Raw genomic sequence first — 25,860 nt, forward strand, 5'->3', positions numbered from 1 at the left:
AATTGCATTACTTTGTAAGGTAATTCTATGATGTGTGGCGATCTTTAACTAATAAAACTCGTTACATTTGACTAAAACTTAGACAGAATTGCACAAATTCAGTGCACACTCCTAGGTAGAACAAAATCCTAAAATGCACCCATTTTTGATACCACCAAGTTGCCACGTTGCAAAACCCACCTCAGTCAGTGCATGACTAGACCTCGTGACGAATGATCAAGGCGCCAGCTGTAAGCACGCCTTGCATAATGTTGTAAGCCTTGACTAAGTGCCATTTCGTTTTTTGATGATATTCTTGAGATCAGTAGCAACAATGAAGTCTACGATCATGCGTGCCACTAGCAAAATAGATTAACGACGCGGTTGTTGTCTGAGGAGTCTATTTCGATTCGTAATGAGGTATTGTGAGGGAATACTTTCACAACTGTCGTGTTTTGGTCAATTTCGTGTTTCACCAATGTTTATCACCGTCGCAGTCATGCACAGTCATGACTTCAATTGTCATGAGATTCTGTTCAGATTCACCCAAAGTTCTATTTTCGGGGTTTCGGGGTTGCGGGGTTTCGGGGTTTATTAGGAGATTACTGAACGTTCTTGTGACCAATCAGTGTTCTTGGAAAACATCGAGTGATTTCCGAAAATAGTGAATGACTGATTAATCATTAACCGTACACGAGATGATCGAGGGACCAATCCCATAATCGATCGCTGCAAAATGACTCGGTCATATATTAGTATCCGGATGTCTGACCAGTCATGAAAGCCCATCCAAGAACACATGGGTGTACTTGGAATGTAATTGGCCACTGACTGGAGGCTTGATCATACGTCAAGAGGTCTATTAGACCTCTTGCGTAATAGACCTCTTATATGTTAAGGGCGGGCAGGTCTGGATACCACGAAAAATGGCATAAAATGGCCGTTTTTCCGAGAAAAGTTGCCAAAATTGAAATCTTCCATTTTTCTGGATTTTGTGCGTCTGGATACCACTAAAGTTCAAAACTTTATGCCACAATTTTCTTGAAAATCAGGTGTTTTATGGAATTATTAGAATGGGCCGATTTGGTCCAACTTTTTTATGGAGGTTTGTATTTACGTTGAAGTCTTGCACTTCACAATCGGAAATCGAATAATTTTTCCATAATACAGCTGGCAGCATCCAGACAACTTTGTAGATACTTCTTTTCTCCTTTTCTTCATGGGATATGAGACTTCGGAAAAAAATTCAGCTTGCCAAAACGGTTTATGGCATAATTGTATGAGGTGGTACCCCGAAATATACTAGGAACAGGAAAACTCAGAGAGCCAATCAAAATACGTCATATTTTGAATTCTTACTCCTTCGCAAACTCGTTTTTGAGAATGACCTTCGGGAGGTCATACCGGTACTGTACCAGGTCATTCGCATGGGTCTAAGGGGGGTATTTTTTTATTCGCTGTCAACTGATATAGGAGTCCGACTTGAATTGGCTGCCGACTCGTATAACGCAAGACGACGGTGGTACTGTAGTGCCGTCTTGCGGAAGATTGTACGACAGCCAATTCATGTCGTACTCCTACATAAGTTGATAAAAAGTATCAGAGGTTTACCCTAGTACTTTGACTACTTACAGTACCAGCCAGTACTTTGACTACTTACAGTACCAGCCAGTACTTTCTGTTAAGTATTAATAAATAGTATTGTATTTGATTTTGTCACTATATCCTGCATACTGGAACTTTATAACTCGATATACATACGGTATCGCAGGCCTCTGATATAACACACTGAAAATTGTATGCTACTTCGAAGTATTTAATAGCAGTAAGCTTATGTCTATCAGGAAAATCCAAACTCAATTAATCTATCAGGATTCGGATAAATACAGATTATTGTCCGAAACGTACTTACAGTTAAGAACAGATCATTGTCCGACTCGTACTTACTGTTGCGGCAGTACTACGTAGTACTCCGAGTATGACAGAAGACGGTATTTTCGGTAGATTCGACGAACGACGTCAATCAAATCTACCTGAAATCGTCGAGACGTCGTTTTACTTAAACTAAATATACTCCAGTGAATCCTGTCAGATACAATGTTGAACTCTGTGAATTGGCAATGCACAGGATTCTTCTACATACTATTTGATATATCAAAGTGTTTTTATTCGATAATTTCATTGGTTACTTCGGTCCGTCGATTACTGCGTCGATTTTGCTGTGTCGATTCGATTGGCAGCCCCAGTCCATTTTGAAATCGAATTACCAATACCTATATAAATATATAAACATACATAATTGAAAACCTCCATAAAACATACTACTTCGAAGTATTAATAGTAGTACGTAGTACTACCACACAATGTATACTTAATACGAAAATTGAATATAAATAGTTCAACTAGGACAAATGGTCCAAAGCCCTGGGCCGGACTACCATTGGGTGGAATTTAGGATTGAAGCATTTTCATTGGCTAGTCGCTTGTCTGCGCCGCTATTCGATTGGACTACCCACTCCAACTTCGAATCGAATCTTGAAATCGGATCAACTTTGATTATTTTGACAAATCAAACCAACCGTTTTGAAAGCCATGATTCTGATTGGTTAACAGCTAATTACAGCAATATTCAGACGAACAGTGGTTTAAATTCCCTCGTTCACTGTCTCGTGCAAGACGGTATACCCGGTAATACTTCGAAGTACCGGTATGTACTAATAGTACTATTTTAATAGTAGTATTAAAAATAGTAACGTTACCTCACAGTCAAGTATTAATATAACCACTAACATTAGTTGGTAGTAATACGTCATGTGACCATTCTGGTTTTTATGTGTTCGTGCCAACGAAAAACCTGTAGCACAACCCGACACATTTTTCATATCCAATCATATTTGAGACAAGCGCTTCGCAGTGTTTTGATTGGTTCAAATCTATCATCCATTACTCGCAACATTCAACTTGAATTTAAGATTCACGTTAGACGACACCCCCTGCAACAAACTTAACCCTTCCCAACGGCGCTGAGTAGGCGAAAGCTTTTCTTCTGACGTATTTCACTTACAGTCACTCCCATCACGCTTCCCCCCCCACAGCTCAATATGGGCATTGTGTATCACGTGATGGTTGTGAACTCCGGTACAGTACCTACCTACCTTGGTGTGGCCATGCGACATGACCGGCCAATTCAACGCATTGTGCATGCGCTGCAGAAAAACCCAGCAAACGTTGTACGCATTCAAGTATTCTCCATCGATAGAAGCTTGTGAATGGCTTGGGATGAATGTAAGTCGAAGCCTTTCAGGTGGACCATAATGAGCTGGCGAATTCGTGGGTCGATCTTTCCACGGTTTCAAAGATACCAGTGATGATAGAATTGAATTTAACGTGATGCGTTTTTCCAGTTGGGACAGCACAAACCAAGTGGTTTGCCTTGTCAACACTGTCAGCATGCATGTCGCACTCGAGACTTCGATGAGTGCTGCTGTGGACGGAGAACATGTACCGCTGTGTAGGATTACGCAAGTGCTTTCGAATACCGGGAACGCGAATGTATTCGGGGTGACTACTCCTCCACGAAGCAGCAGGTTTCGTAGTCCAACGAACATCAACATCGCCGAAGTTCATGGCGTTTTATTCAAAAAACGTCTCTGCTGGACAATCAGCCTTATAAAATGGACAGGCCCGATCCACCAATGTTTAAAAATATATGGACTTTCTGCACCAAGAAACATTTTTCGCATTGTATTTGTCAAAATTAATATAAACTCTCCCTCTGTACTTGGTTGTTACGACCACATTCCATCCACGGCCACAATACAATCTGACAACACCTTGTCCAACCACCGAATCGATCATGGACCTGGCCTACATCTGCAGCTCCGATCAACATGCGCAAGCTCTTGCAGCGGCGGCTGCCGCCGCCGCGCTCCATCACCACGCATCTGCTGGCACGGACGCTCGCCAACGGTTCCCGGCTTCGAGCACTTGCTTCTTCAACGACTGCCACAAAGAAGTCCAACCAGGGTCGTGGAAGTGCGTGTTTCACCGCAATCGAGCGCGGTGCCTGTACATGGACTGTCAGAACCAAGTGTACGCGCGCAACCTATGCGTCCGACACGGTGGGAAGAAGCAGTGCAAGGAAGAAGGATGCACCGGCAACGCTCGCCTCGGCAACTTTTGCTCCAAACATGGGACAGGCAGCATCAAAAAGAAGTGCACCGAAGAAGGGTGTACCAAGATGGCCCACGCGCGGCACAAGTGCGTCCGGCACGGTGGCGGACGGAAATGCAAAATGGACGGCTGCCAGACGCACGCCCGCAACGGCGGATACTGCTGCCGCCACAACCGGCAGTTGGCCAACGACAAGGAAGCACCCTCCCCCATGCTGTACCCTGCAGACCACCTTGGATCGTACCATCCCCACATTCGACCGAGCCCGCAGAGCGTGCTTATGAAGGAGGACGCGTTGCCTGACAGTGCAGCCGCTAATGGCCTCGAGATTCTCAATCTGACCATTGAGCGCTACAACGTCGGGCAGGTTGACACATCGACCACATCTACGGCCAAGAGAGATCCCGTCTATTCCTCTTAATGCTAAAGAAATCTTAATGTACATCCTAATCTTATGCAATATGTCCATCGTTGATGACAGGTACCGCATCCATGGGACTGTGATTAACGGCGGGAACTCGCGGATGATCGAGATGGCAACGATTGGTCAAAAAAATGACGTCACGGAAACAGCCAATTAAACACATGACTTCTAGTATCAGCCAATCACAATCTCTGTAGACGGTGTCAAGAAATCCAAAAACAGAACCACTATTTTTTATTGTTCATTTACAGTTATAACTGTAAATTACGACCTAGTAGTACTAGTACTAGTACGCGTTAAAAATGAGAGTGATTTTTACCATTACCGATAATGCATACACCAGAGCAGACTTCCATGGATGCTGTCAATAATTGCAAACCCCTGTTGTGAGAAGTCTAAAATGCACCCATATGCATCCATTATCCTAGTTTATCCCACTTGAAAATGTCTTCACTATGAACTTGGTTTGTCCCAGTTGACTGTAATTTCGACTTGATTTTATTAATAACTGTAACGATAAGTCCTTACGAAACACTATTACAGTACTACGTACTACTACGTACTAGTAGTATACTAGTAATACTACCGGTAGTACTCGGGAGGTAGCAATGTGGAGTAAAGGAACCCCTCCATCGACAGGTCCCAAAACACTGTATGCCCTTATGTACAGTACATACAGTACGTAAGGGCATATATATATATATATATATACAGAGCCCCTTTGAAGTTCCAAATAGTTATGCTGACAGTGTTAGGTCACACGACCACAGGGTCGGGGGGAGTGCCCGGGGTGCGGTCTTCGTCGTCGTCGTTCATGTCGACCACGATGCGAGGCGGGGGCACCTCTCCGACGAACCCCATTGGTTCGGTTCTCACGTCATTTTTGCATTTGAGTTGCAGCCGGCGGACGTGCACCGATGCCCGGATGGCCACCGCCATGGCCACTCCCACCGCGGCACCGAGCACCCCGACGGCCACCGCCCATGCAACCTCGTGCGCGGCCGTCCCGACCTTGTGCGCCGCTTCCTGGACATATGCATAATGCGCAGTGTGTCCGTCAAACACGTCCGCCGTGCCGAAGTACGCCAACGGGTACGAGCTGCCGACGCCGTCAAAGCGCACGGGCGCGATGTCGGCGATGCACGATGTGTCCACTGCGTCCAGAACCCCATCTTGAACGACATACGACGCCAATACTTTGACGCCGCAGGTGTTGCCGCCCTACATGGCATCATAGAAGAAATCCATCGTCAGATATATTGTAATATCGATTCGAAACTGGAGAGAATCAAATGTGTTAGGAGAATCGATTAAAGAACCGCCTGAGCCAATCAAATATCACGTCATGTCGAATTTCTGCCAATCCAAACCTTTGACCCCTCTGCATTGGGCAAAACCATATATATACTAATCGTTTTAGTATAGTGTGTACAAGATTAAATAGGATCAAATAGATACATATTTGCTATTTGGCCAAATGACTCTCAAGTCCAAATGTGGGTGAAATGCACAATACAACCACCTGCATACTTGGTTGTTGCTTGTTGTAGGGGATGACTTAAACATTTTGAACCCAAGACAATATATATATATATATATATACATATACATAGAAACCAACGTACCGTCTAGAACCCAACGCAATTCCGATATACTGTATATATATATTATATATGTAGAAACCAACATACCGTGGTGCGACGCGTGGTGAAAGTAGTGCAATGGCCTGCTTGGGGAAACTCAATTAGCCGCCGCTGGCCAGACATGGCGGCGTATTGCGCGCGCGCGTACTGCCGCTCGGTCTGCGGATCCAACCCGCCCGACATGAGCAGCGCCGTCGAGTGCAGAGGCACCACCGCCGTGACATTCCAATACGCATCGCTATGGCATTGAGCATTAAATTTAATATATTATTTACATGCAATCTTGGTCTGTTGAATAGATAAACGCAAAACGTACGGACTATAACGAAATGGAGCACTTGGTGGTAGGTTGAACTCGGCACACGCTGGGTCGGTGGCGCCTACGCCAGTACAGTTTACAGCTTAGTATGGGCACACAAAATATATGTGTCATCATATATATTATATTTTGAAATAATATGATATAGATGTTAATTACGCACAACTCGATATATATATATTACTTTATTAGCATATTTTCAAAATCTACCGGTATGATATCATGTATAATACTTCGAAGTGCTTTATGTTTTGGATTATTTGCACACAACTTTACATACGATAAACCAGTAGCAGTAGACACGAATAATGGCCATACTAGTATATTAGCATATTTTACATATCTATGTAATCATATATAATGCTCCGAATATTGTACGTTATAGATATTGTACATATACATACAATAAACCAGTAGCCGCAGTAGACACGACTAATGGCCACAATATATATATATATATACAATCTATATATATATATATACCTGTGAATGTGCAGTAGCTTTGCACGAGGGCATACGTGTCCCCGCCCATGATGCCTCGTCGAAACGTCTGGTACAAGGCGTCATAGGAAGGCGTGGGGTGCTCCCACATCTCCGAGTACACGATCAATCCATACAAGAGCTCGGAATAGTAGAGCACACTGTCCTCGCTCGAGCTGCGCACGCCCCATCGGCTACGCAATAAGTACGTCATATATATATATATATATATACGAGCCACTCTCCAAGCAATTGTACCCTGCTTCACGCACATATTTATCCACAAACGTTTGAATCACGTCCACGTCCGTCGGCGCACATCGCGCGAGGCGGTACACCAAAGCCGGAATGAACTCTCGAAATGCCATGCTCTGCAACATGGTGCCTACATAGTGTCAAAAGTCGCTTCGAAATTCTTTGTGGTCAATCGAATGTGAGCAGAACAACCCTATATATATATATATATATATATATATATGGTAGACAATTGATATATCGACCAATCAAAACACAACACGAATCAAGTAGCCAATCAAATTATAACCAAGACAACATCGAAGTAGTGTGTGACTTCAATTAGTGTGACGACACTTGGACGAAATTTACATACAAACGTCAGGACAAAAAAAGAATTCGATCAATTTGGCGAATATGCACAAAAGTCAAGCTAATTTTTGGGGTAAAAGAAATACAATAGTGTGGTATATTCGGTACAAATGTCCAGACCCCGTTGAATCTATCGAATGTATTTCGCCGCCGAATCACGAATCATCGACGCTAGTATTGGGTAATATTCAATTTTGAGTGGATTTGATTGGCTCTTACAGAAAAGTATATTCAACCAATCAGAACTCTAGCGTGATGATTCAATAAATTGAGTAGACAAACCACGCGAATTTTGCAAGTGTACAGCGAATTCTCAATACAACCACCTTGCACAGCAACGTACCAAAGAGCGACCGCAGCGAGTCCGACGGCGGGCCCACGCCCAAGTCGTTGATCATGTCGGCGCACGTGTTACTCCCTCTCGCCGCCTCGTCCAACGACTCGTACAAGGCCCATGTGACCTGGGAAACATTGGCGTTGCTGAACTTGTTGCTGCAGAACGCGTCGGCCGAGCACACGTCCAAGAAGCGGGCGCCGACCACCGCCACGTCCTTGTCCCAGTTGGAAAACGTCGCCATGTGCCCAAAGTCCGCCGCGCTCTGACTCACGACGCTGTCGACGATGTACCCGCGGACGGCCGGCGACGCCAGCTGCATGAGCCGCTCCACGAGGAACGTGCCGTAGCTGAGCGCGTACACAAACACTTGGGTTCCGTTGGACGTTTGGGTGGCTTCGATCACTTTTTTCATATCGTACGCGGCACTCGTCACGGAAAACGCGTTCGTGTGGTTGTCTACGTATATATACAATTCAATGGGTTGATAGAAATATATATATATATATATATATAGAAAGGAAATTCAATGGGTTGGTGAAAATCATATATTTATATGTATATCCTGCAGATAGAGGAAACATCAATACACGTGTGCCATGGACGAGCATGCCATTGAATGAAATTGGGATGATATCAAAATATATATATACTCGGATGATATATAATATCATCCCATTTTGAATACTTCAAAGTATTATATATATATATATATATATATATTGGGATAAACGATCAAATAGGACAAGGGAGAAAGGAGTGTGTACCCATTTGAAACAACAGGTCTTGAATGCAAGCGGGATATTCGTCGGCTGTGATGCCGAGGCCGCCGGCGCTGCCAGACGTCATGGCTTCGGCCTACGATCAACATCATGTACATCATGTTGGAGTGGAATTGCAGAGCAACTTGTAGAGAAACGAGCGTTCGAAACATAGATACGTACGGCGTTGCAAACAAGGCGGTTGCTTCGGCCCGTGCCGCGGTGGTCCATCGTGTAGATGGACACAGTCTCGTTCATTTCCCAGTACAAGGACGACATGAGCTGCTCCATGGCCGTGGACGAGTCTCCCGGGCCGCCCTGCATGACCCACAGCACCTTTTCCTTGCCGATCTCGGCGACTTTGGCCGGGTTGGCCAGCTTTCGCTTGACGAACACGTCGATGGTTTTGTTGCGGACGTCGTGGCACACTTCTTCGTGGCACATGGGCATTTGGAACTCGCCGCATTCGTAGTTGGTGTACGAATTCAACGCGCGACCGTGGGCGTGGCTTGTGTGTGTGAGGGAGGGTGCCACGTTGAGGAACGGCACGTGGCGATGCAGCGCTTTCGACGACGCCGTCGCGTGGACGTACATGTTGTAGTCGATCGAGTTCATCTCACAATGGTACCACCCATTGAACGGGATGGAGGTGGCAGCGCTTCCAGCTGCTGCTGCTGCTGCTGCCGTCATGCCAAGGAAGCCTACAGATCCACGCAGCACCTTCATGACCGCTAGCGTTTATTTGAGGCCGCAAAGCAATACTAGTATGGAATAATATGGCGACATCGAGGCGTTTCACGAAATCAATGGCGACACGACCACAAACGTCACGACCATATTCATATGATCCCATGGTGTATTGTTTTATCCTAATTATATATTCACTCGGATTTTGTATTCATGCACACTAAAATCATTTAAATATATTTAAACAATGGGTTCGTGCTCGATTCCAGTGTCGATTCGCATGTGAATTTTAAACTTGGTATTTGTATTGACGTTCTACATGGTACAACCCCCCAGCGGTCGATCCGGTTGCAATCGTCCGCCAATCAAATCGCGTCTAAATATACCTCAGCATCATTCATTTATTATTCCTCATTTATTCTTCATTTCCACGACTCCAGAGTCCAAAAAGTAGACCAAATTAACTGTAAAACCATTTCGAGTCTAGTTGTTTGCCCTCTCTCGCGTCCTTTCCGCTATCGGCTCAATACGCACGACCTTAACAAGCATGGCTACGTCTTTGTTTGTGGCTGTCCTCCGCGTACAATACACCGAGCCATCTGGCCGGACACACAACCACCCGCCATGGCCAAATGCACAGGCAAAGCTGTACAACGTCGTCCACTCCCGGCCAGAATCGAGTGCAAACTGCTCGTACGACCGCAGCGCCTCTCCTTGAACCTACCATTTATCACCTCCTTATTTAAATAAATAAATGAAACAACGAACCTTGACGCTGCCAAACATGTTGAGACCAAGCCACCGCCGGCTTTGTTCGTGCTGAAAGCCCCAAATGTCGCCGTTTCCAGTCAACGTAAACGCTCGAAAAATACAAGTGTCCGACGCCGTGTCCAGGCTATACGTGGAAAACTCCATATTGAAAAAAAATTACGGAAACAACATGTGGAAACATAGCGAATTTAAAAAACAAAAAAAAGCACAACATATTATTTAGATCCAAAACGACATCCTATTCTTTAAATCGACACCCGTAGAGAATATTGGAAAATAATATTCTGAATTCGCTCGAAACATCCAAAATTACTGGTTTGTCGAATCAATCTATGGAATCACGCTGGAGTTGTTCTGATTGGTTGAATATACTTGTCCTCCTTTCTGTAAGAGCCAATCAAATCCACTCAAAAAATTGGATATTAGCCAATAGCGTTGATGATTCGAGATTCGATTCGGCGGCGAAATACATTCGATAGATTCGACGACGTCTGGAGATTTGTACAGAATATACCACAATATAGAAGTATATATAATATATACAAGTATGAACTACCTAAACACGGGATCGCCATGGCTCGTGGGGGTCATGAACCGGCGACTGTTTTGCTCTTGCAGCGCACAGCGGAACTGCACGTCGATTGTCATGGACGAGTGCGTCAAGTTGATGGCTTTTGCCGTCACGAGGCGCATGTCATCTTTGGCTTTGTCGGACTTGGCGTCGAGTCGGTCCAGCTGGGCGTTGTGGTGGTCCAACGCGTTGCCGATGGCGCGACTGGCCTGCTTCATCTGCATTATCTCCATATGAGAGAGAAGTCACTACGAGCAATGCCAAAGACCTCTAGGAGTTGGGGGGCCAATGCGTCGAGGAAGGCCCGTTGGTCGACACTCAATCCGTCGGCGTCTGTGTGGGAATGCCGCTCGGAGGAGGACGCGGTCGTGCCGCGATCATGAGAGGAGGGAACAAGGTCCCGCCTCGACGAAGGTTGACGTGTGTCCTGGGACGAGGTTTTCGTTGGAGCATGCATCGTGTCGTAGTGCTCCATCAACGCTAGCTGAGATCGCTGGGCCACGCGACATTCGGGACAGATAAAGCCCATCGAGATCTCCGAGGACGATGAGGGTAAATGAAGCGCAGGCTCCTTTGTGAATTTGTTGTAGAGCCACCCCGACCATGACATGCCTCTACGTCCGACGTCCGTTCGGTATGATACACTGGCATCCTGCGCCATTCTCCATGATCAAGGTGTCCTACCTAACAACATGGTTGGCTTGTTTGACAGTGGCTTCTGTCAAGTCCAAGTTGCGCTCAGCTCGATCCAGCGCCTCTGCCTGACGTTTGAGGAGGAAGTAGAGAATGGTGTGGGCGTACCAGACTGTTGACTGAGTGCGACGGCCGTCTCTCTTGCAATGTTCAGAGTCTCTGCCGTCGTGCGTAGCGACTCAATGTACTTTTGCTGTGGATCGGCCAACGATGTCGTTGCCGACACCACCGCGGAAGTCGCTCGGACCTCCATAACGTTACTGTTGTAATGATGTTGACGGCGAATCTATTGTTGGAAAGAATTTACACTAATTTCAGTGTTTTTTGCTTGATTTGAAGAACAATTCCCGATTATTGGTTGTAAAACAACCAATCAAGACGCCCGAATCATTCGTAATAATCATGGGCGAAGGCGGCGCCGCCGCGCATCGACGGCACGTCCTGGATGCAGTTCGACAAGCAGAGGCCGTTCTGAAAACCTCCACGGAAGACAAGTCCAAAGTGGATGCCTTGGCTGAACTCCGACGCCTTGCCTTGCTCCCGGGGGGCTTTCGTACCAATGTATATCCAACGTCGTCTCCAATCGATCACATATTCACAGATACATGTAGGACCTGCGCAAACGTGTGTGGCCTGTCTTATTAGGATACTCGTCTGACGATATCACGGAGTTCTACGCCACCCACCGCATCAAGCTTCAGCAACCTCCGTATGCCACCACATCCCACCGCGACGACGGTCAAGTCCGCCTCGACGTGAATCGGTCCATGGGAGAATCGAGATGGGCCGACGTGGCGGGTCTCAAGCGCGGCAGCAAGCGCAAGGCTCTCTTCTCCCTTCTCCACGCCACCCTCTGTATTTCCCCCGGTACGTACGAACCTACCAACACATGTCAACTGCATCCCGACATTCATCTCGCCGTGTAGATGCGCATTACTTTCAAGGATTTCACGACGTCGCGAGCATCTTCTTGCTGACGGTGGGCATGCCGCTGGCCGTCCCGCTCCTCACGCGCATGAGCACGAGCTACATGGCCGAGCCCATGCGATCGAACCTGGACACGGTGCTGCCGCTCTTTGGCCTGCTCTACCCGTTACTCGCCACCCAAGACCCCACGTTGGCCAAGCATATTGCTGGCTCCGTGGTATACATCTCCATCTACAATCGTGCAAACTGACACTTTGTATACAGGACCACGCGTACTTCGCCCTGCCTTGGGTGCTCACGTGGTTTGCCCATCACGTGGACGCGTTGCATGACGTGGCACGCTTATACGACGTCTTTCTCAGCGCGCATCCGATTTTCCCCCTGTATGTCGCTGCCACGGTAAAGATATCTGTAGTCGATTTGATACAAATTTGGGGACAGCCAACCAAACCGATCCACAATCGATCTGATTGGTTGAATTTCATTGAGAAGGTGGTTTTGATTGGCTAATAATATTGAGCTCATCTGAAGTAGCCAATCAAATCGATTTAAATTCCAACGAAATTTCACTCGAAAGCACAATATTCTGTCATTCTTTTTTTGACGTATAATTAGTTGGAACTATTTTGACCGATTTTTTCGATATATCGACAGTTGCTTTTGAAACATCGCGACGCGATCTTGGCGGTGGAACCGGACTTTGCCATGTTGCACTCGACCCTGCAATCTCTTGGCCATGGCATCATGGACGACGTCGACGCCGTCCTCCATGACGCGAACGACCTCTTGCATAACGTTCCCCCACGCGAAGTCGAAGCTGCTGCAGGTGCATCCTCGGTCCGTCGCCACTCCACGTACATGGCGTATCCAATGCCACACCAGCGGCGTCTTGGCGTCGTCGACGATGCAAGTCTGTCCATCGATGGCACAAGGTACGTTTGGATGGTGTGGGTACAGTAGTTATGTGCAAAGGTGTCATGGGTCGTCTATGATGTAGGAGACTCGACTTGATGCAGTATGGCTTGGTCTGTGGAGTCGTGGTGGGGACTCTTGCAGTGGCAGCGGCGATCATCCCGTCGTTGCGAAAGCAAAGTCCGTAGCACCAAGTCAACATTAGAGCTTCTTTTGTGTTGTAACTTAAATACAGATGAATTATTAATCTTCCATGTCGTAATTCTCTTCGAAATACAAGTATTCGCGGCACACGGGGCAATTCTTGTCGCGGTCGGTCCATTCCAGCAGACACGACAGGTGAAAGTTGGTTCGGTTCATGCCGCAGTTGCACAACGTTCGGATGCGAGGGTTCCCGGCATCGAAGGCGTCAAGACACATGACGCATTCTAGCTCGACGCCGTCGACCACTTCAGTATTCGTCGATGGGGCCTGCAGAGGCAGGTATGCGTCAACGGACGAGATCACAGCTGCCGACGTTTGAGGTGGCGGTGTACAACTGCTCTTGGGGGATTCTTCAAAGTACGATGTCGTCGTGTACGAGGAAGATGTGTCTACGGCGCGGTTCGTGCGCTTCATGACTGCATTGTCGTCAGTGCTGCGGCGTGAGACTGGGGTAGTCGACTCCGCATCGACATCCACGACGCTGTGGTCTTTGAGCAACCCACGGGATTCATGCGGAGGTTCGTTGGGAGATGACGCACCGTGGTCTGGTTGAGGAGAGTTGCGCCGACTCCGACTCGCTGAGAAGCTGTGGTCAAGGCACGAGCAAGTCTGGCCCATGTCGGCGAGAATTTGCGAACAACCAATATGGTGAACTGGCCCGCCGGTGGAAGTTGAAGTAGCCAATCGGAACGCACGGACGAGATGAGGTCAAAATGGAACTTGATTCATTTATTAAGTCGTTATTCAAAATTAATTTTAAACCTCATCATACTTCAAAGCCCACGTTTTTAAAACGTTCAAGATAGATAATCCTCATTTATCCCAACGCGATCCTACAACATCCCAGGATGGTTGATTATTTTTTTATGGTTGGCAGCTTCTTCGCCGTGCACTCCTTGAAGGGAGCGCCAATGCCGTAGGATCCGCTGGTGGTTTGCAAGCGCGCATTCTTCTCCGTCCTAGGAAAGTCGCATTAGACATGGAGGCGTGGGCAAGTCGTCATGGAGATCATGGAGGCCGCCATGTACTTTTCACTGGCGAGCTTTTCCTGCAACATCTTGATGCGGTTCTCGTACGTAAAGTCTTCAGGCTTGGAGTTGTCAATGTAGCATTGGCCGTAGTCCTGCCACCATCTCTTTGCTGCCATGCGCTCGCTTTCGATCTGCGCCGTCAAGTTTGCTTGCTTGGACACGTAGTCCACTTCCTTGGCACCGGTCGCCGCCGCGGGAGCTGTCGGCATGCTTGATTAAACTCACACCTCTTCGCAACCAACAACATGGCTACATGCGTCGCCTATGAATAGCCAACCACTACAAAATGGCGACCCAAAAATAGGTCCTTCCGGCGTGAAAACCGCCGCTATGCATCCAGAAACCACCAAGTACCACAGTATGACCTACATACAGTACGTAGCTGTCTCAACATTTTAAGTTAGCGAGCGTTCACACTACTGTACTCCAATAAGTATGCCCCCTTCGATCACGATTATCCCGTTAGAGCTCGTCGTGTTCGTATATGTATGTGCTGCTAGTATTATCGTAAATGTTGTTAGTCCATCGTGGTGAGGGTCTGCGACACGGTAAAGTCTGCTTCCGTGCGCTTCTTGATCTCATCGACGGTCACGCCGGGGGCGTGTTCGATGAGCACGAGGCCGCCATCGACGACGTCGAACACGGCGAGTTCCGTGATGATGCGGCTCACGACTTGCTTGCCAGTGAGCGGCAGCTTGCAGCTCTTGAGGATCTTGGCGCTGCCGTTCTTGGCGTTGTGCTCCATGGTCACGACCACGCGGTTGCCCGACCCGACCAGGTCCATGGCGCCGCCCATGCCCTTGACCATCTTCCCCGGGATGATCCAGTTGGCGAGGTCGCCATTTTGCGCTACTTGCAGCGCGCCGAGGATGGTCAGGTGGATGTGGCCGCCGCGGATCATCCCAAATGACTCGGACGACGAAAACGTCGACGATCCCGGCAAGTACGTGACGGTCTCCTTGCCGGCGTTGATCAAGTCCGGATCCTGATCCCCCGTCTTGGGGTACGGCCCCATGCCCAAGAGGCCGTTTTCGCTCTGGAGCACCACCTTGACATGCGATGGCACGTAATTGGGGGCCAGCGTCGGCAGCCCAATGCCCAAGTTCACGTACATCCCGTCTTGAAGTTCCTTGGCCGCGCGCTTGATGATGCGTTCGCGGTCCGGGGTTACCTTGGCGCTCTTCTGCTCACAATGACCCGATTAGTCATGTCGCGATCAAAGGGGGAATGTATATATATATATATATATATATTTGCAGATAAAGGCAGGATTAGAAATATTAATGTACCGCGTTGTCGGACACGGTGAGCCGCTCGATGCGCTTTTCGTTCTTGGTCGCTTTGAAAATGCGTTGAACGTACACCCCCGGCACGTGGATTTCGTCTAGAGAATTGTTTGCAAGGCCATATTCAGTTCAGTATTTCATATACGATGGGGGTGTGGATGAGATCAACCACATGACGGAAACGACGATGAACTTGACGATGGTTACCTGGATGCAGCGCGCCGGTCTCGACCAACTCTTCGACTTCGACGATGGTCGTGCGGCCAGCCTTGGCCGCGTCCACGTTGAAGTTGCGCGTGGTGCCTTTGAAAACCAAGTTGCCGTCCTTGTCGCCTTTCCAGGCCTTGACCAGCGCAAAGTCTCCCGTGATGCCTTCTTCCATCACGTAGTGGCGGCCGTTGAATTCGCGCACTTCGCGCGCTTTGCTGGGAATGTCCACGGACCCGTCGCTCTTGAGCTTGATCCCAAACCCTCCTTCCTAATGAACGATTGAGTCGGCATGGTGAGGGAGTTTGTCACGACTGTACTTGGATGATGGTGCCGTAAGCTGTCGGGGTGAAGAATGCTGGGATACCTGCCCCGCCCGCACGAATGCGTTCCGCAAGGGTGCCCTACAACATGACATTTTGAATTTTAGATTTACGCGCGAAAAATTAAGCTGAAAGTTTGTATACCTGGGGCGTGAGTTCGACTTCGAGTTCGCCAGAAAGATACAATTTCTCAAACAAGGCGTTTTCACCCACGTACGATGAGATCATGCGTTTGATCTGAAGATACGCAGCATGCGGCGTTAGATACGTCAACATGACACCATCGATGCACGTACTTGGCGAGATTGAAGCAACAGGCCCAACCCGTAGTCGTCGACGCCGGCGTTGTTGGATACGCATGTCAAGTCCTTGGACCCGAGGCTCACCAACGCATCGATTGAGCTTTCGGGAATACCGCAAAGTCCAAAACCACCCACAATCCTACATCATCCACGGGATGTCGTCAATGTTGGATGTGTTCAGCGCATCGTCAAAAGACGTACGTACAGCTTGGATCCAGATTTGATGTCCTTGACGGCGTCGTCAGCGTTGGCGTACACCTTACTGCTAAAGAAGCGTTGCGCATTGAGGGCGGAAGCCGCGGGCATGACGGACGCATGGAGACGGCGGGCTTGTCGAAGCATGATCTGTCGCTTGAGCCCAAGGTGGTGAGTTACGAAATGAACAACGCCCCACATACTATCAAAGCGATATACAAACTTCAAGGTACACGAACAAAATCACACTAATTCACGTCCAACAAATCTTGGCAATCCATGGATATATGTATACTACTATCACATACATAAATAAATGTTTCATCTATTCCGTACTTCAACCTTCCAATCCTATTAATAGATCAACATACTACCAGTAGTACGAAGGTTCCAGTACTACCGGTACTGTTCGTTACTGTACAGAGAACAATGAAACACGGTGCCCCATGACAAAGCCATGCTGATGTGATGCTAGGATTATACTAGTACTACGTACTACTGTAGTAGTACTGTAGTACTTAGTGCACATGTGTTGATGCAACCCCATATGGTGCCGATGACAAATCATCCGCAGCTTGTCAACATCCGATGGCCTTTCTCGACACTCGATTGTGATTGGCTAGCCTTTCTAGCCACTTCAACTTGGCCACAACGGGACCATTCCTCGTGGATTGTCATGCAAACCTCCGTCGTCGCCTTGACTAGCGTTCCCTTCCCCACAATTACTACTACTAGTACCCCCTATATACAGTATGTACCTTGCATCTATCTATACAGCTCGCAACGCCTACTACTAGTATACTACAGCGTCATTACTATTAATAGTCCGAGTATGACTGCAATACAGTATTGCGTGGGATTACGACGTGGATTTGCCGCCAGGAACGACTTTGCCCTTCCTTTTGGTCGTTGGGGCCATGTAATCGGACAACGTGACAGCCTGCCGTACCGACGACGACGTTGTGTTTGACGAGGATGGAGTTGTTGCTCCGCCACTACTGCTTCGAGCCGTGCCTTCGTTACTGCCTCCATTGGCCATATTCCGGTTGCCCTTGCGATCTCCATGACGCGGCGGCCTAGATGACGCCGCCGCCGCCGCCTGTCCAAACGTCGTTTTCGGCCGTCCATTGGGCTTGCCAGCCGACGCTGCCGACGACGACGACAACGAGGGCTGACGAGGAAGGGACTTCAACATGGCTTCACACAAGAACTTGGCCCTGGCGGTTTGGTCGGTAGAGCCCAAGAAGCTGAAGTGCGCCAAGTTCTGGCAGGTCCGGACGCCGTGGTATGTCACGCGCGCGCCGCTCGCTTGTTCGACCTCTTTGATGCGCGCCCCTTGCTTGCCAATGAGCCTTCCGTCGATGTTGAGCTCGTCAGCTCTTGCCAGCATCTACCATTGACCATGTACATATATATATCTTTATTCGAACTTCATTTTCACATGTACTACGTAATACTATTCTATCAAGTCGATTCGAAATTTTTAGAGTGGTGCTCACAATCAACACCCAATCAGCAGGCAATCGATATACGACCAATCAAAACCCAGATCAAGTAGCCAATCAAAACCCCTCTTTGACCAATGCCATCTCGAATTAGTGTATGACTTCAATTAGTGTGACACTCGGCGATTTTACATCCAACAGTCAGGACAACGAATCGATAGGTTTGGCAAAGAATCAACAGAAAAGTCAACCAAAATGTTCAAACGATAATATTACTACTACAGTACGTACCTCGGGTGACAAGATTGATGCCAGCGCCAGCTTTTCGACGGACGGAGCCGCCGACGACGACGACAGGGTCGAATCGCCTCCCGTCGAGTCGGATTCCATGGAGCAAAACGACTCGTTCACGTGCCTCCGGAACGATGACGTGGCAGGCGGCTGCTGATAGCTATTGGTGCTGCTCTGAGACCCGCCCCACGACGAAGGGTGCGACGACCGCCGGCGCATGAGTTGGCCTTCGAGCAGCATCTTTTCCCCCTCATCCGTTTGATTTAGTCGAATTTTACACCGGCCGATTTTCTCTATAATATTAATCAATGAGTCAAACAACTAGGCTAGACGTACGTACCAAGGCAAAACCCGACTTCTTTTGAATCTGGCAACAGCACTTGTCGAATCGCCAACGCTTCTGTGTAGGCGGCTTCGGCCAAGTTGTATTTGTTCTATCAACACAACTTTACTGTAAATATATATATATATATATACAAAACTGAGGACAACCAAACGTCATTGCATAGGTAGGTAGTTGCTAACACATTCACAAGAAATGATATTGCCAAGTTGATTCAAAAATCGAGTGCTTGGGTGCTCAATCGAATGAGCAGAATAACCCAATCGGCAGACAATCAATACATGACCAATCAAAACCCAGAACACAAATCAATGGCCAATCAAATCCACACTTCGACCAATTCAACACCGAATTAGTGTGTTACTGAAATTAGTGTAAGTCAGGACAAAGAATCGATCGATAGATTGGGCAAAGAATCCGCACAAAAGTCAACCAAAATTGGGGTAATAAAAAGACAATATATATTGTGCTTTCGAGTGAAATTTCATTGTGTTGTAGCGTGGTTTCTCGTTGGAATTTAAATCGATTTGATTGGCTACGTCAGATGAGTTCAAAATTATTAGCCAATCAAAACCACCTTCTCAATGAAATTCAACCAATCAGATCGATTGTGGATCGGTTTGCGATTCGACTGCACCCCAAATTTGTATCAAATCGACAATACCTGCGCGACATAAATACGGCCAAGGTTTAGCAATGTCTGGGCCACGCGGTCATTGTCGTGGTTGTAGTATTGCTTGCGAATTTTCAAAGCTTCGACGCAGTACTGTTCCGCCGATAAATAGTCCTTCTACATTGCCACAATGTATATATATATATACAAACCCTCGTTAATACATTTTAATGCAATATATATATATATATATATATATATATATATATATATATAATCAAACCTGAATGAATTTGAGATTTCCCAAATTATTCAACGTGGAAGCCGTGTCAGGGTTGTTATTCCCCAACTTCACGCGTCGAATCGTCAGCGCCAGGTTGTACCAGTCGTATATTTTCATATATTCGAGCGCGAGCTGGTCCTTTGGCATTCGGCTATCGAAACCAAGTGTCAAAAAAAATGTAATATTAATAATAATAGCATCCACGTGGTGAATTCGATACAATCTATTGAATAATCGACGCTATTGGCTACTCTCATATAGAGTGGATCATCTGATTGGCTGGTATAGACAGGATAAGAATATATATTCAGCCAATCAAAAGTTCCAGCACGATTCAAACATGAACATAGAACACCATGGGCACTTTTATGGACATTTTAGCCAAGAATTCCCTTAGCGACACCCATCCCCCATTTCAATTTTCGTTTGTTTTTATAAATATTGTGTGTGTTCTACTCAAAATATATTTCCTCTGGCGTTGGTTGGTTGAATGAACCGCCGAACAACCTTTGAAATTTCATATAAAATTAAGTTAAAGAGGTATCTGTGGGACTGCAATGCAACAATCAATCTTTTTAGCCAATCATATTTCAACCTTCATTCTTTGTAGCCAATCATACTCGTTTGCTCGATTCGTTGGCGATTTCACATATCCCCCAAATATAGGCAAATATGACGAATGAAAAGCACAATATAACATCATGACAATGGACGTACTTGCGGGGGGGTTTGTCGAGTGTATGCGATAAAAATAGCGCCATGTTGTTCAAGCTCTGCGCCACATGCGGATGCATTTGGTCCGGGCTGAGCATCTTCCGGATAGCCAGCGATTCCTCGTACAAGTCCATGATCTGATCGTCCGATTTGAGTAGGACCCCGCCCCACCCGAACAACTTGGAGTCGGGTCCGTCCGTGTGCCGGGAGCTGAGCATCTGCAGCGCCGACTTGTAAAAGTTGGCCAAGTTGTTCAAGCTCGTGGCGTAGTCCACGTGCAACGTTCCCAGCACCTACAGTACTTGCACTCATTCCTAAGCAACTACCGCAGCAACAACACAACGCGTACCAGCTCACGCATGGTCTTGGCTTCGATGAGCAGCGATTCTGCTTGCCGAAACAACGACTGGTTGACAGCATTAAAGCCTTTTCGAGTGCTGAGGCAGATCCCGAGGTAATTCATCACCTCTGCCACGTGTGAGTGGTTCTCACGCTTCAGCACATCGCGCTGCAGTCGCAGAGACTCGCGGTACATGTGCTCAGACCGAGCGTAGTCTGTCACGTCGTAGTACGCATACCTGGTAGGGAAAATAAGGACATACACTCCAAAGTATATATATATTTATATATAGATATGTCTTTCTCCTCCATATACTACTATATATATACGTAACGAAAGTTTAAAATACACTCCAAAGCATACTTCCAAGTATACATACATATAGTTGTCGTTCTCTGTCCATATGTATTACTGTATAGCCATCATGCATATGACCTACACACATATGGATATCACCATGGCTATATATATATATATATATATATATATATATCACTAGAATGAACATCCAAACATTATAATAATTATTATTGACTTCGTTTTATCCAAATAAAAAAAAATACAACAAAAAAAGAATGTCATTTGTAATGACCACACAGTACGAATCATTACAAGTGTCCGTCCTGTCGTCGCCTATATATATATATATAAATCCCCATACATCCACCCACCAAACCCCATCCAAACGACTAAACCGAGTTCTGGACGTGCGTACCCCATCTCCATGACCATGAGCACTTCGAGTGCCAGCAGCTCCATCACGCCCGCGCACTTGCACGGCGGCGCGTCCTTAGACGGCGTGTCGTACGTGTCCCGCACCACGGGCGTGTCGTCGTCCAGGTCGGCGTCTGTTGTCATGAGCGCCGTCGAGTCGTTCTCCATGTGGCCGCACGAACAGTTGAGCACGCGCGCGCTCTGGCTCAGCTGAATCGCCTTCTCGTACACTTCCATGCGCTGGCGAGGGTCGAGGCGCACCCGAAAGATGAACCGGCCGCGCACAATCAGCAGCCTACCCATATAAATATAAATATATATAACCAGTCGAGTTTTGAATATATTATTGACCGTCCAACATGGATATTATACACACATGATGACATGCGTCAAGAAAAATGTGTCCCCTTCACACACAGGTGGTGACTGACCCGAGTAGGTAGCCATTCCCCAGACGAACTAGATAGATAAAACCCATATTGTTTTCATTTGTTTGCAAGGTGCTACTTCCAACATACTATCGAGGAAAGCAGTAGGATATTGGGTATAAACAATATGAAGTTTGCGATTGGCTATTTTAAATATCATGCAGTCCAACACAGAGACGACCTCTTAAACTTAGTAGTATATATCATATTTCGCAGGCCCCTCGCTTTTTTGGTTTATTCAAGTGGACATTTCGAGAGTGAAAAACAATAAAAACACATATTGTCGATTTGATACAAATTTGGGGTGCAATCGAATCGCAAACCGATCCACAATCACAATCGATCTGATTGTGTGAATTTCATTGAGAAGGTGATTTTGATTGGCTAATAATTTTGAGCTCATCTGAGGTAGCCAATCAAATCGATTTAAATTCCAACGAGAAACCACGCCACAACACAATGACAATACAACTAGAGCCACAAAAGTCGACTCGGACGTACGCGTAGAGGAGGGTGTCGACGACGGGCACGTCCACGTCGTCCCCGCTTGTGCTGGTGCATTCATCTTCTGCTTCGTCACGGGCTTTGGTGGCGTTCATGTCGCGCGCCAAGTACTCGCTGTGGCGAGCTAGTTGCTCGGCAATTCGCAGCGCCGACTCAATGTTAGATCGATGTTGGTCGAATAAATTCAAATTGCCCACCGATCTAAGAAAAAATATATCAGATTGCCACAACCTTCATGGCAAATGTAAAACAAATACGAGTATTGTTGAAACTTCCAACAGTATTCGCTTGGTTTGGTCGACTCAATATATTGATTCATCACGCTGGGGTTCTGATTGGTTGAATATACTTGTCCTCCTTTCTGCAAGAGCCAATCAAATCCACTCAAAATTGGAGATTAGCCAATACTAGCGTCAATATTCGGTACTATTCGATTCGGCGACGAGAGTATTCGATTATTCGACGGGGTCTGGAAATCTGTACCGAATATACCACAATACTCCTTACGTCGTCGACCCACGACAGGGCCATCGCTTGTCTTGTCCAAACAATATAATCATCATAGATACTTATAATAAATCATTCCAACAAATAGTTCTAATAAGTAGTTCTAATAAATATATTCCATTAAATAGTTATAATAAATATATTCTAGTAAATAGTTCCAATAAATATATTCTAATAAATAATTTAATAAATAACTATAATAATAATAATAGATACATAATCACCATAAAAATACAATAATAAAAATATTCTAATAAATAGTTCTAATAAATATATTCTAATAAATAGTTCTAATAAATGTATTCTAATAAATAATTCAATTAATTCACTATAATAATAATAGATACAAAATTAGAATAAAAATAAATCGTACCTAAAATTGCACGACGCGCGAGTCAAAATTGCATAATAATGGCGCACAAAGCGCCGACGCCACGTCAAGTACAAGGCGTAATTTTGAGCGTTTTCAAAGCTGCGTCGGTTGGCTTCGTCTTCAGCAAAGAGCTGGATCATGCTGTGGAGGCGGTACTGTGTCACAGTCTCGTACGTTGGTTTTGCAGCACCGGACGACGGAGATGTCTGGACGACCTTTCGGGGCACGGAGACCCGCTCGAGCAGCGACCAGTGGTTGAGTGTCTCGAGAACGTCGTCCGTGGACGTGACATCCAGCGCCGTGGCGGCCCGCTCCTCCTTGCTCTCCAGCGTCAAAAGCAAAAACATTTCCGTCGACACGGCATCATCCTTGTCGTGCTCCAAGAGGCTGTTGAGCAGCTGCAGTTTATCACCCCAGGTCTCAACGTCCAGTGTCTCGAGATGGGTCAAGCCCGACGCTGATCGATGCATGGTCGACTGGGGTCGTCGGTAGCTCGACGCAAGAGAGCCGCCAGTTCTGTGGGAGGAAGAGGAGGACGAGGACGGCCGCATCGACGGTTCCGACAACGACTTGGCCAGCGAGCCAGGCCCCGACGACATAGAGGAGGCCGAAGAGCCGCCTCGAGACACGGACTGAAGCACGGCGGTGGCGGCGGCGCGGTCGAACCCGCCTCGGAACAGCCCCAGCGCCATGAACGCCAGCTGCAACCACGGATCCAAGTGGGTGAACGAAGACCGGATGCAGCGATCAATGCACTCCTTCTCGCCCGCATTCGGCAGCCCCGCAAACCGCTCCAAACGTCCTTCTTCGCTCTGGAACATACCACCATACACACGTGTTGTGAAAAAACGGCACTTTTCGATATATATATATATATATATATATATGAGAATATCCATGAATTCATTACAATCAAAACCGTGGGTAAGAAACCCGTTGGGACACTAGTCATGGTTGTTCGAATTGCTCGCGTGTTGGCCAAAAAAAGATACGATTAGGCCAATTTTGGGGGATTGACACATCGACCAAAAAACAAGCATGGTGATTGGCCAAAAAGAATGACGGTTGCAATATGATTGGTTTAAAAGATTGAATGTTGGCATGTATTTACAATAAATACCTGTTAAACTTAATCACATATATATGCGATTTCACAGGTCTGGCGATTGTTTGGCGGTTGGACCACTTGAGTAAATTCAGAGTCGAACACGCAATAAAAACGATACAACAAACTAGGATACATTTGTCCAGTCAAATACTTCAATAAAAGAGGTATAATTTTGCCTATTCATATATACATTTATATATATATATATATGCATGATACCTGGAGGCGCTGAATCAAGTCGTTTGCGGTCAAGTTGGATCGGGTGTTGGCCAGGGCGCGACCGATCACGCGCAGGGCCAGTGGGAGGTACCCGCAGATACGCGCGAGACTGCGGGCTTCATGGACGCTGCAGAGGGGGTTGCAGAGGCGCAGGAGGCTCTCGGAGAGCGACGGAGACAGCTCGTCAATCGTGTAGTGCTGCAGGGTCACGTTCGGGATCACGGGGGCGCGGCGGGATGCCAAGAGGAACCGCGTGTTGCTGGCACACGCGACGAGCTGGCCGAGCCACGCCTGGGTCTTGTCTTGGTCAAAATCCAGCAAGTCTTCCACCTTGTCCAGTACTAGCAAGCAACGCTTGGTGCTACAGAATGAATCACGTGACCCAAACAAGTGATCGACGTATGGTGGATTCATTCGATAGTACAAATTTCCAGACCCCATCGAATCAATCTCTCGAATCACGAATCAACGACGCTAGGATTGGCTAATCCAAATTTTTTAGTGGATTTGATTGGCTCTTACGGAAAAGACCAGTATATTCAACCAATCAGACCTTCTTGGTACTAGTATTGATTAGACAAACCACCCGCATTTTGGAAGTTTATAGCGAATTCACAATATTATTGTTGCACTGGTTAGATTGGGAGAGAATCAAAGACGGCTGCTCATGAATAAATACGGTACGGAAAATGCCACGAAAAGAAGGGAAATAGAAAAAAATATCATCCATATATATATATATATATAATACTATCTATATAATATGGATTAAAATGCAATGTCTATAAATAAAACGATACGTCAAAGTACTTTGAAGTAGTATATGTATATATATGTATTGAGTAAAATCACTTCGAATAATTAATTAGACCTTTAATCCCGTCCTTTTAGGGGTAATATATATATATGCAAGTATTCGACACATCCAATGACAGGGTTTTTAGAGTAGCATCACCACACTGTCGATGCATCGATATATAAAGAATGATGGTCATTTAGTATAATTCTTTCAAATAAGAGATACAGAGATCTCGACATACCCGAGCTCGGCAAACACTTCGGCGTCGGAACTCGACTCGGAGTCGCCCGTGGACAGCCCCACGCTGCGCGCTATGGCGTACCTATATACATCCACCATATATATATATAT

At 46.6% G+C, this 25,860-nt stretch overlaps 8 protein-coding genes across 14 annotated transcripts in view; 2 read left to right on the top strand and 6 right to left on the bottom strand.

Moving 5' to 3' along the window:
* The first annotated feature begins 3,787 nt into the window (after window positions 1-3,787).
* Window positions 3,788-4,614, top strand: H257_07804 (hypothetical protein). Its single transcript, XM_009833450.1, has one exon. It carries the CDS (start codon window positions 3,836-3,838, stop codon window positions 4,571-4,573), a length of 738 nt encoding a protein of 245 aa, XP_009831752.1. The 5' UTR covers window positions 3,788-3,835; the 3' UTR covers window positions 4,574-4,614.
* Window positions 4,615-5,285: 671 nt separating this feature from the next.
* H257_07805 (hypothetical protein) lies at window positions 5,286-9,509 on the bottom strand. 3 transcript variants are annotated; one of them, XM_009833451.1, is made up of 8 exons: window positions 8,903-9,509; window positions 8,726-8,816; window positions 7,968-8,417; window positions 7,277-7,403; window positions 7,022-7,212; window positions 6,536-6,599; window positions 6,268-6,457; window positions 5,286-5,797 (listed from the first exon to the last, which is right to left on the bottom strand). In XM_009833451.1, exons 1-8 carry the CDS (start codon window positions 9,443-9,445, stop codon window positions 5,333-5,335), a joined length of 2,121 nt encoding a protein of 706 aa, XP_009831753.1. In that variant the 5' UTR covers window positions 9,446-9,509; the 3' UTR covers window positions 5,286-5,332. The 3 variants fall into 3 exon arrangements, with proteins under 3 accessions (XP_009831753.1, XP_009831754.1, XP_009831755.1); XM_009833452.1 differs by having other exon boundaries at window positions 6,202-6,457; XM_009833453.1 differs by lacking the exon at window positions 5,286-5,797 and having other exon boundaries at window positions 6,160-6,457.
* A 282-nt stretch (window positions 9,510-9,791) lies between these two features.
* On the bottom strand, window positions 9,792-11,846 carry H257_07806 (hypothetical protein). Of its 4 annotated transcripts, XM_009833454.1 has the most exons (6): window positions 11,550-11,846; window positions 11,433-11,505; window positions 11,017-11,362; window positions 10,734-10,966; window positions 10,175-10,301; window positions 9,792-10,126 (listed from the first exon to the last, which is right to left on the bottom strand). In XM_009833454.1, exons 1-6 carry the CDS (start codon window positions 11,692-11,694, stop codon window positions 9,890-9,892), a joined length of 1,161 nt encoding a protein of 386 aa, XP_009831756.1. In that variant the 5' UTR covers window positions 11,695-11,846; the 3' UTR covers window positions 9,792-9,889. The 4 variants fall into 4 exon arrangements, with proteins under 4 accessions (XP_009831756.1, XP_009831758.1, XP_009831757.1 ...); XM_009833456.1 differs by having other exon boundaries at window positions 9,792-10,301; XM_009833455.1 differs by having other exon boundaries at window positions 11,017-11,505.
* On the top strand, window positions 11,830-14,140 carry H257_07807. Of its 2 annotated transcripts, XM_009833458.1 has the most exons (6): window positions 11,830-12,002; window positions 12,053-12,308; window positions 12,368-12,585; window positions 12,633-12,767; window positions 13,023-13,300; window positions 13,366-14,140. In XM_009833458.1, exons 1-6 carry the CDS (start codon window positions 11,844-11,846, stop codon window positions 13,466-13,468), a joined length of 1,149 nt encoding a protein of 382 aa, XP_009831760.1. In that variant the 5' UTR covers window positions 11,830-11,843; the 3' UTR covers window positions 13,469-14,140. The 2 variants fall into 2 exon arrangements, with proteins under 2 accessions (XP_009831760.1, XP_009831761.1); XM_009833459.1 differs by having other exon boundaries at window positions 13,023-14,140.
* On the bottom strand, window positions 13,482-14,125 carry H257_07808 (hypothetical protein). Its single transcript, XM_009833460.1, has one exon. It carries the CDS (start codon window positions 14,100-14,102, stop codon window positions 13,524-13,526), a length of 579 nt encoding a protein of 192 aa, XP_009831762.1. The 5' UTR covers window positions 14,103-14,125; the 3' UTR covers window positions 13,482-13,523.
* Window positions 14,141-14,340: 200 nt separating the features above from the next.
* On the bottom strand, window positions 14,341-14,724 carry H257_07809 (hypothetical protein; the record flags this gene model as incomplete). The annotated part of the gene is made up of 2 exons (XM_009833461.1): window positions 14,341-14,443; window positions 14,513-14,724. 2 exons carry the CDS (start codon window positions 14,722-14,724, stop codon window positions 14,341-14,343), a joined length of 315 nt encoding a protein of 104 aa, XP_009831763.1.
* A 308-nt stretch (window positions 14,725-15,032) lies between these two features.
* H257_07810 (hypothetical protein) lies at window positions 15,033-16,975 on the bottom strand (the record flags this gene model as incomplete). Its single annotated transcript, XM_009833462.1, has 7 exons — window positions 15,033-15,698; window positions 15,805-15,899; window positions 16,009-16,279; window positions 16,329-16,412; window positions 16,476-16,568; window positions 16,628-16,772; window positions 16,839-16,975. The coding sequence occupies 7 exons, from the start codon at window positions 16,973-16,975 to the stop codon at window positions 15,033-15,035; spliced, it is 1,491 nt and encodes a 496-aa protein (XP_009831764.1).
* A 657-nt stretch (window positions 16,976-17,632) lies between these two features.
* H257_07811 (hypothetical protein) overlaps window positions 17,633-25,860 on the bottom strand; it is a 13,440-nt gene continuing 5,212 nt past the window's right edge. Inside the window, exons 8-19 of the mRNA XM_009833463.1 lie at window positions 25,751-25,831; window positions 24,711-25,071; window positions 23,384-24,195; window positions 22,501-22,704; window positions 21,573-21,866; window positions 20,867-21,095; window positions 20,521-20,810; window positions 19,804-19,954; window positions 19,572-19,697; window positions 18,905-18,998; window positions 18,565-18,857; window positions 17,633-18,218 (exon numbers count right to left, since the gene is read on the bottom strand). Coding sequence (XP_009831765.1) covers window positions 17,688-18,218; window positions 18,565-18,857; window positions 18,905-18,998; window positions 19,572-19,697; window positions 19,804-19,954; window positions 20,521-20,810; window positions 20,867-21,095; window positions 21,573-21,866; window positions 22,501-22,704; window positions 23,384-24,195; window positions 24,711-25,071; window positions 25,751-25,831 — 3,466 coding nt within the window. The 3' untranslated portion in view covers window positions 17,633-17,687. The remainder of the gene's footprint in view (window positions 18,219-18,564; window positions 18,858-18,904; window positions 18,999-19,571; window positions 19,698-19,803; window positions 19,955-20,520; window positions 20,811-20,866; window positions 21,096-21,572; window positions 21,867-22,500; window positions 22,705-23,383; window positions 24,196-24,710; window positions 25,072-25,750; window positions 25,832-25,860) is intronic.

This window comes from Aphanomyces astaci (genome assembly GCF_000520075.1).
Source record: "Aphanomyces astaci strain APO3 unplaced genomic scaffold supercont1.16, whole genome shotgun sequence".
In the NCBI taxonomy this organism is placed as follows: Eukaryota; Oomycota; class Saprolegniomycetes; order Saprolegniales; family Verrucalvaceae; genus Aphanomyces; species Aphanomyces astaci.

What these genes read in the sequence shown, in the direction of transcription:
- H257_07804 (XM_009833450.1), top strand. Translation starts at nt 3,836, where the DNA reads ATGGACCTGGCCTACATCTGCAGCTCCGATCAACATGCGCAAGCTCTT.
- H257_07805 (XM_009833451.1), bottom strand. Translation starts at nt 9,445, where the DNA reads ATGAAGGTGCTGCGTGGATCTGTAGGCTTCCTTGGCATGACGGCAGCA. An exon ending in ACCGCCTTGTTTGCAACGCC is followed by an intron (nt 8,817 to 8,902) that starts GTACGTATCTAT and finishes TGTTGATCGTAG; the next exon opens with GCCGAAGCCATGACGTCTGG. An exon ending in AGACCTGTTGTTTCAAATGG is followed by an intron (nt 8,418 to 8,725) that starts GTACACACTCCT and finishes ATATATACGTAG; the next exon opens with ACAACCACACGAACGCGTTT.
- H257_07806 (XM_009833454.1), bottom strand. Translation starts at nt 11,694, where the DNA reads ATGGAGGTCCGAGCGACTTCCGCGGTGGTGTCGGCAACGACATCGTTG. An exon ending in TGGCCCCCCAACTCCTAGAG is followed by an intron (nt 10,967 to 11,016) that starts GTCTTTGGCATT and finishes GAGATAATGCAG; the next exon opens with ATGAAGCAGGCCAGTCGCGC. An exon ending in ACATGTTTGGCAGCGTCAAG is followed by an intron (nt 10,127 to 10,174) that starts GTTCGTTGTTTC and finishes GATAAATGGTAG; the next exon opens with GTTCAAGGAGAGGCGCTGCG.
- H257_07807 (XM_009833458.1), top strand. Translation starts at nt 11,844, where the DNA reads ATGGGCGAAGGCGGCGCCGCCGCGCATCGACGGCACGTCCTGGATGCA. An exon ending in CGGGGGGCTTTCGTACCAAT is followed by an intron (nt 12,003 to 12,052) that starts GTATATCCAACG and finishes AGATACATGTAG; the next exon opens with GACCTGCGCAAACGTGTGTG. An exon ending in CCCTGTATGTCGCTGCCACG is followed by an intron (nt 12,768 to 13,022) that starts GTAAAGATATCT and finishes ATATATCGACAG; the next exon opens with TTGCTTTTGAAACATCGCGA.
- H257_07808 (XM_009833460.1), bottom strand. Translation starts at nt 14,102, where the DNA reads ATGGGCCAGACTTGCTCGTGCCTTGACCACAGCTTCTCAGCGAGTCGG.